The 7,886-nt window shown below is 33.9% G+C and overlaps 2 protein-coding genes across 2 annotated transcripts in view; both read right to left on the bottom strand.

Annotated features, from left to right (window-relative positions):
• Positions 1 to 143: 143 nt before the first annotated feature.
• Positions 144 to 4,885, bottom strand: LOC113234679 (60S ribosomal protein L17). The gene is made up of 4 exons (XM_026470110.1): positions 4,863 to 4,885; positions 4,579 to 4,667; positions 4,215 to 4,487; positions 144 to 386 (listed from the first exon to the last, which is right to left on the bottom strand). Exons 2-4 carry the CDS (start codon positions 4,657 to 4,659, stop codon positions 177 to 179), a joined length of 564 nt encoding a protein of 187 aa, XP_026325895.1. The 5' UTR covers positions 4,660 to 4,667; positions 4,863 to 4,885; the 3' UTR covers positions 144 to 176.
• A 1,454-nt stretch (positions 4,886 to 6,339) lies between these two features.
• Positions 6,340 to 7,886, bottom strand: part of LOC113234852 (SKI family transcriptional corepressor 2-like) — a 50,464-nt gene continuing 48,917 nt past the window's right edge. Inside the window, exon 9 of the mRNA XM_026470374.1 lies at positions 6,340 to 6,632. Coding sequence (XP_026326159.1) covers positions 6,562 to 6,632 — 71 coding nt within the window. The 3' untranslated portion in view covers positions 6,340 to 6,561. The remainder of the gene's footprint in view (positions 6,633 to 7,886) is intronic.

The following is a 7,886-nucleotide window of genomic DNA, read 5'->3' as shown; positions in this document are numbered from 1 at the left end:
CCTGTGTATCACAAAGAAATAAATGATTTGATTTGATTTGATTTGACCATTACTTAATTATTAACAAACCGTGTACCTTTCCCAGTCATAAGCCCACTGGTTAGATTGAATGGCCATACAAGTATTTGAATAAAAGAAACGAAGTTGTGGTAAGTTGTTTATTAACCCTTAATTGTCTATTCTCTCATCATCTTTTCCTTCTGGCGCGCCAACTTCTTCTTGGACAGCTTCTTCTTAGCGGGCGCGTCGTCGGCAGGTGCGGCGCGGGCCACGGCGTCCTCGCGCTCACTGAGGCAGACCTCGATGTGGCAGGGAGAAGACATGTATGGGTTGATACGACCGTGGGCACGGTACGTACGTCTACGAAGGCAGGGGGCGCGGTTTACCTGAAATGAAACAAGTATGATAAATATAGATAATGTTACATGTTTAATAAAATGAAACTTTTTTCATCACTCATGTATGTAAATAGCACGATTGCATGCAGGCAAAAAAAAAAGGCCCGGGGGCTTTATTTGGGGCATTATAGGCAAGTTAGCCTGCATGCAATCATAATAATTATGTGCAAGTGTGACGAAGAACATTGTATGTGAGCTACGGCTTGTAGTAGTCTCGTTTGTAATACCTTATTTACCGCCCTTAATATTAATATATAATATTATACACAATGTACTATTTTGGATCTAATCACTTCTATTTTGTTGTTTGTCAGGAATAGTGACTTCTCAAAGAAGTTCTTTTTTTGACTTATTTATTACTAAGATTTGTTCAGAAAATGCTAAATTTTATTATGAACGGGACACCGACTATTCATTGGATAAAATAATCACATGACCTTAAGATGGTCAAAGATATATCAAATTTGCCTTTAATTTTTTTTACTTCGGTCACAGATGACATCACAGGCTGACTGTGATGGGTCATCATCATACATACTTATAGAAAATCTGCTCCCTTCATGCTGGACAAAGTGGCGACCAGCCGTCCTGATATCACAATTGCTGGTCATTTCTTTTTAATTTCTCAAAATATATCAAAGGCAGCAATTATTTAGAAAAGGTAGCAAATAGGTAACAATTCTTGAATATACACTCAATGCCAGATGCGACAGGCGACCACCCATCTTGACGGTCACCAGGTTTTATCACTTTTAGAAACCAAATGTAGAAATCAAAGTTAAGCAATATTCCTCGTTTGTGATACAAAGTATCTCGTATGCAGGGAACTTTACTAGATAACACCTCATAAATACAGGAGAAATAAATAAACAATTAAAATTTTATGACTCTTAGAGTTCACATTGAAGAATTCTTTAAGAAAAAGAAACCAGAGTTGTAAGTGACAATTAGTCAGAAACCAATATGATATTGTCTCTAGATACAGTAATAGTCACTAATAATTTATGCCTTCAGAAAACAGAAAGTGCAACAAATTCATACACCCTGTCAAGCAAGAAAGGCATATAATTTTTATTTTGCCTATTAGATGAAATACAGCAGTACCGATTTCACAATAGGGAAGGGCAGAGGCTACAAATCTCTACTTCCAGATCCTGACAAACTTTTAACACAAACTTATCTTCACTCACACAATAAGATCTTTCAAAGTAGCTTATTAGCTACCTCTATCATAGCTATCTTACGCTTATTAGCTACCTCTATCATAGCTATCTTACGCTTATTAGCTACCTCTATCATAGCTATCTTACGCTTATTTGATCAGTTTCAGATAATTAATTCACTTTCAATTCAGCAATCAGTACACAGGCAAAGGAGCATTAAGATTACTAAGTTAGTAAGTATAGTTTAAGGCGAGGCATTTCAACGCGAGCCTAGAATTTAGAAGGCGAGGTATGGGGGGCGCCTTTCGCATCCCGCAATACGCGCGCAGTCAATTAGTATGAATAATAAAATAATTAAGTTTCTAAAGATGTGGTAATGTAAAATTGAAAGAAAAGAATAAAATATTTAATATGTTATCGAGACAGTTTGTAATGTATAGAGAATCTGTTTAAAGACTATAGTTTAAGAACAATGAATAACAAACTAAAAAGGATACAATTATTATGTTATTAAATTACAAAACAAATAATAAAATCAACACTAGCCAAACAAAAAGTCAGCAAAAAATGTACAGCAATGAAACAAATTTGAACAATTACCCCAAAAACAACACACAAAGATCCAAACAAAAGAAAACGACATGCGTACAAGAGGTATATCCACACATATTGATTCGAGATACACAATAACTGATTCGATTGATTGATTCCATGGCATAAATCTCTATGGGTAAAATATTCTTGTTTACGCTCGATGAGTAGTTGGGGTAATTTATTTTTATCTTTACCATTTCAGTTTCTATCTACTTTATAATATAGTGTAACTTTTACTTAAATTTACAATTCAAACAAACGAAGTTTTTGATATATTACAATAAATTTACTATTTCTTTTTGTAACCTTATTATGAGAGTAATTAAAAACAGTATGCATGCAACATAAAAATTTGAATTGTCATAGTACCCATCCTATGTGAATAGGATTATAGTTATGCAATTATACTAAGTTTTTGTATGTATTTAATATCTACATGAAATATTGTAGTAACTGTTTATGTGCCTAATAAATAAATAAATAATTTTATTTTATTCCGTGCTTAAACTTACAAGTTGCCTCTGTGGCCTGACGATTACCATGCTAGTCTGCGACAGAGAGGTTCGATTCCCGGGCCGGGAGAAATATGTATTTGTAATAATAAAGTAAAATAAGTAAGTAGTTTGGGTGTAATTTGCGGTGCGGGTGCCATGGACACACACACACACATAGACACATGTGCGTGTGTGTGTCCATGGCACCCGCAACATTTTTTAAGGGATTTTCAAGTGTGAGCTATGAGTGTGTGCATTATTTATTTATTTATTTAAGTTTGTTTTGTAACAAATCGATGGAAGTGAAAAAAAAATACTAATCACTTGCTTAGCTCATCACCTTTGCTTTGTCAAAGTCAACCTTCATTACATAAATTTCACTCGTCTCGTGTAAGCCAGGAGCATAATACAACATACATACACTAATAAATATCATGACAAATAAATATTAAACACTAAACATTACTAACACCTTCAAATATTGTGCATTTCAAAAAAATGAACAACAAATTCTGTGTATTAGATATGCAAAATTTGTACGTGAGCTCCGAGACTAAGGCTCGTATTCTAGAACTCTACTCAATGCTCAAGTCAGAATTGCAATGGAAACACAAGCACTGGAAATACGACCCTAATGGCAGGGACTTGAGTATGATTTCGAGTGCTTTAAACCATACTCAAATCCTAACTTGAGCATTGAGTCGAGTTCCAGAATACGACCCTCACACAGGTATAATCTTAAAATAGTAAATTTGTTGTATCTTCTAAGCAAAGAAGCGACTAATTCTAAAATTTTGTGACTAGAACCGACTAATTCACAACTTTTTCTGGGTGCAATCAGATCTACGCTAGGAGCTGTGGTTCTCAAGATTGAAGAGGGGTGCCACCGGAATACGCTTATTTCAGCATGGACAGTAAAACACCTTAATATATTCAAAACAGCTTAACAACTAAATATAGTTTTTTACAAGTAGAACCGACTAAACTCTCAACTTTTATGTGTAATCAGACCTAAGCTAGGTGTTGTGGTTCTCGCGATTGAGAAATGATGCCACTGGAATAAGCTTATTCCAGCGTGGACAGTAAAACACCCTTGTAACTTTTGAACAGCAGACCAAGTAAATTTAGTTTTTGTGCAACTAGAACCGACTAAATAGAGACTTTTCTAGATACTTAAATTTTAAAAACTTGAACATGGTCACACTGGAATAAGGCATACGTAAATTGTAACTTCATTGCATATGTGAAACTTTACTCTACTAATGTTAAAGGAGGTTTAATGTGTATTGTCACACACTTCAAAAGAAACATAAGCCCCATCAGCATGAATCAATGCTTTCACACATGCTCATCGGTTAAATGGTAACGATCTTACAAAAAAGTCATATCACATTATTTCTCTCTAATAATATACATCAACTTTACTAGTATGTAATGATGTATGAGGGTAACCTACGTATTATTTACTTTAAACAACAATGAAGATCAATCAACTATTTCTCATTGTAAGTTATTCTTCTCACTGCAGTTTTCACAATACAACAAAAACAATTCATAAAACTAACCTGAATATGATCAATGACAAGCCTGTCAACATCCAGGCCCTTGTAGTCAGCATTTGACTCAGCGTTCCTTAGCAGTTGCAGCAGGAATTCTGCCGATTTCTTCGGCCAGCGACCCTGAGTGGTTCCGAACTGTTTGGCTTGCGCGCACCGCCCAACGCCTCCGTTAAACCGACGGAAGGGAATGCACTCCTTCTGCTCTGTCACATTCTTCAAGTAACGTACAGCTCGACGCAGAGGCAACTTCCTTATCGCCATAGCAGTTTCATATGTGTTCTGAAAATCACAACATAACCCATAACCAAAATGTACATGCGAGACGTTTTAAACTTTGTTTATATCACTAAAATGGGAGTAAAACACCAACCTTGAAATGAACACGAAGGTTCGAGCCACGCGCTTTGCATGACTTAGCTGGGTTATCCGGTTCCCGAGAGTAACGACCCATTTTTGCTTCTGAAACACAGATGCGGCTTCATTACAAACACAGTTAGGTTATCCATTTGTCTCATCCCCAATTTCTCACATATTCACGAAAATCAACACATAACGATAGAGAATGCACTTTTATTTCAGACACCATGATTGGAGTTTATTCAGTTTTCAATAGTTTTCAAGATTAAAACAGATTTTATCAAACACGAAACCAACCTTTCAGGACAAAATTAGACAGGAAAAGGCATAGACAAATCAATTTGACATTTAATTGACACTGACAGCTCTGTGCCGGAATTGCCATACTAAAAAATATACGTCCAAATATGAACTTCACGTCCCTACCAACACGCTGGTAGACGTAATGTCAAACCAATTTAAATATTATGTCGGTGAAGTACTAAGCTTCTTCCTTAGAAAAAAATAGCTTTTCGCAAAAACCGGCTTAACCAATGGCTGCTATTAGTGGTGCCTGTAAATAGATTCAGTAATACCAATAACCCTCAAGTTTTTAAGTGAAATATTGATTATTATTTTTAATGATAGATTTTCTTTTTTGTTTTCACATTAATTCAACGGCGTAAAGGCAGATAAATGAAACTAACAAATGAAATTAAATTAAAAGATGGACTACAAAAAAAAACAAAACCAAATTATTTTTGAAGTGTTTCATTTATTTTCAGGTTTCTAATATATTTTAAATACATAATTACATTATTTACTCAATTAAAAGCGTCAATTACGTTGCGCACAAATATCGTGTTAAGAAAGTTAAAGAAGAATACTCATTTTGGACTCGCAATTTTTTCAATCTCGACCGGTTACTAATGTATATCCATCTAAATATACATTATAAGAGAATACTCTGTGCCGCTTGCAATAAGAACGGTCCAAAGTTGCAAGTGGCTAGCCTAAAGTGCTCTTCACCGTACCTATTACTTTTAATGTGCACCTATTTATATAGGAATGATTAATTCCGTTAAAATAATTTTATTTTGTACCTGTTCCAATTAGACAAGAATATTGTGTGCAACAGAATTCACCCTTCTGCCTACATCACTAAGATTATGATATGTATTAACGGCTGAAGTCTACGTAAAGTTTAATTTATATTGCAATCTAATTGAAACTGCTCACATTGCCTTTGAAAAAATCTTCTACGGTCAGCAATCATGTATTCTGCTCTTGCTAGTTTTGTGCTGGTGCATAAAGTGACAAGTGATAAATAAATTTTTGGGGGTATAACAGCCCAGCGCAATATTTTTTTATTTTGAAAAAGTTTTAGTATCTAATATTTACAATACCTATAAGTAATAAAAGCGACTAGAATACAAGACTAGATTACAACTAGATTTATTGAAAAATCTGCGTAACTTAATAATAGCTTTGAAAAAAACATCAAATTGACGATGAAATCTACATTTCCACTATTACATCATTGAATAACATGAGGAAATTGATTTTAAACCTGTTTTTAGTTATAATGATACTAATGTTATCTACAAAGACCGATTAATTTATTTATTTCACTTAACCATATAAAGCAGATTATGTGTCAGAAACGTAAACATTTTGCATAATCCTAAACGCCATTCGTTAGCGAAACGAACAAGACACCAACCCTTATCGTTAAAAGATGACATGTTGGCTAATACAAGTATTCATTGCGAATATGTTGGCCCTAACTCTGCGACAATGTTCGCTAACAAATGGTCCCTTAATATCAAAGTCTTGCCGTGTAGTTAACGCTTTAATGATGTAATATGACAACACCAAATCTGAACTTCAGACGAGCACCATAGCGCCATCTATTGGTATCATACGTGTACTATTACAATTTATTGCTTCTTTGTGCTAAACTTTTTACATCAAGTTTTGTTTGGTTGGTATTTTTATTATACAATGATGATTTTGGTTAATGAGGCGCCGGGGCTGGAGGCGGGAGCAGCGGCAAAGGAGCAACGCAAGCAGCACAGCCGTCTCTTTCTGTAACAAAGATCTAGATAAATACAGGTACATTCGTTTAAAACACAATTAATAATAAATAAGTATGTATATAAAAAACAAAATTCTGACTTCATCTGAATTAATTTCATCTATAAGCTTCTGAAGGCTTTTACAAGCCTCTAAAGTATTGTTTGTATAAGTTGCAACTATACATATAACGGGCATTTTTCGAGGATTTCACAATAAGCTGAAGATTTAAATTAATTAAATTAAATTAAAAAATTAAACTATGATACGATACGAACGGTAAACGCTGTTGTGTTACATTTATATTATCGCGTGCTATTTTTACTAATTATTTTAATTTTTAATTTTTTTTTTATTAAAATTAACAAAGTCATCGAAAAAAAATTAAAAATAGAGAGCGCCTATTGACAAATAAAAATATCTTTCAACAAATAAAATTGTCCTCTGTAGCACAGAAGCCAAAACGTACAAAAATTGAATTAAAATATTATAGAAAATAGAGAACTAAAACAATAATACTTTATTATACCCTTGGTATAATAAAGCAACAATAAATAATACATCAAAATTGCTTATAAAACACTAAAGGTGCAAAGAACAATGACAAAATCATAGTTAAGAGAATTCGTTAGCGTCTTCAAATGTCCTAATTAGGTTTTCCAAATCATAATAGCGGCCTCTGGAAATAAAATCTTTCCAGGAAAAAAAGAAACTCTAATGAATAGTAAGTAATAAGTAATTAGTATGTAACCGGACTGATATCTACAATTATCAGTTTCGTAGTTTCTTAACGTTGAGCGATATCTAGCCGCCAAAAAATGAATTTCAGTGCCTACATATAGATATGGTCCACGTTTAGTTCACGTAATATCAAATGTACTGATTCGACCGACTTGTAAGAAGCTAATAAAAGATTAACTACTTCATTATAAAAAATAAAGTTGATAATTTTTCTCCTAAATGCCACGCGTTAAAATGGTAAAATTGATAAAAAGTTCCCAAAATGATGGATAGATGGCACGTTTCACAAAAAAAAAAATTGTGTCCGAGTTACCAGTGCTATAGTCTGTGCTATGTTATTAATTAACTCAGTTTTTTTGTTATGGCTTAACTTCATGCCTGTTGAGTCAACAGGCGTTCAAGAGTGTTGACCATACCAATATACAACATAATTTCCTCTGAACTTCCGTCACGTCACAAACCCACGGCACCATTCAGCTTGTATTAACTCTGTTTAAGGCTTCTGTTGTTTATTTTGATATAATA

Source organism: Hyposmocoma kahamanoa, unplaced genomic scaffold, assembly GCF_003589595.1.
Source record: "Hyposmocoma kahamanoa isolate Upper Pololo Valley unplaced genomic scaffold, ASM358959v1 86, whole genome shotgun sequence".
NCBI classification, from domain to species: domain Eukaryota; kingdom Metazoa; phylum Arthropoda; class Insecta; order Lepidoptera; family Cosmopterigidae; genus Hyposmocoma; species Hyposmocoma kahamanoa.
This window is presented reverse-complemented; position numbering and strand designations above follow the sequence as displayed.

Excerpts from the sequence above, each read along its gene's own strand:
- LOC113234679 (XM_026470110.1), bottom strand. The coding sequence starts at position 4,659 with ATGGGTCGTTACTCTCGGGAACCGGATAACCCAGCTAAGTCATGCAAA. Across the intron at positions 4,488-4,578 it reads ACCTTCGTGTTCATTTCAAG|AACACATATGAAACTGCTAT; the intron begins GTTGGTGTTTTA and ends TGTGATTTTCAG. Across the intron at positions 387-4,214 it reads TTGTCATTGATCATATTCAG|GTAAACCGCGCCCCCTGCCT; the intron begins GTTAGTTTTATG and ends GTTTCATTTCAG.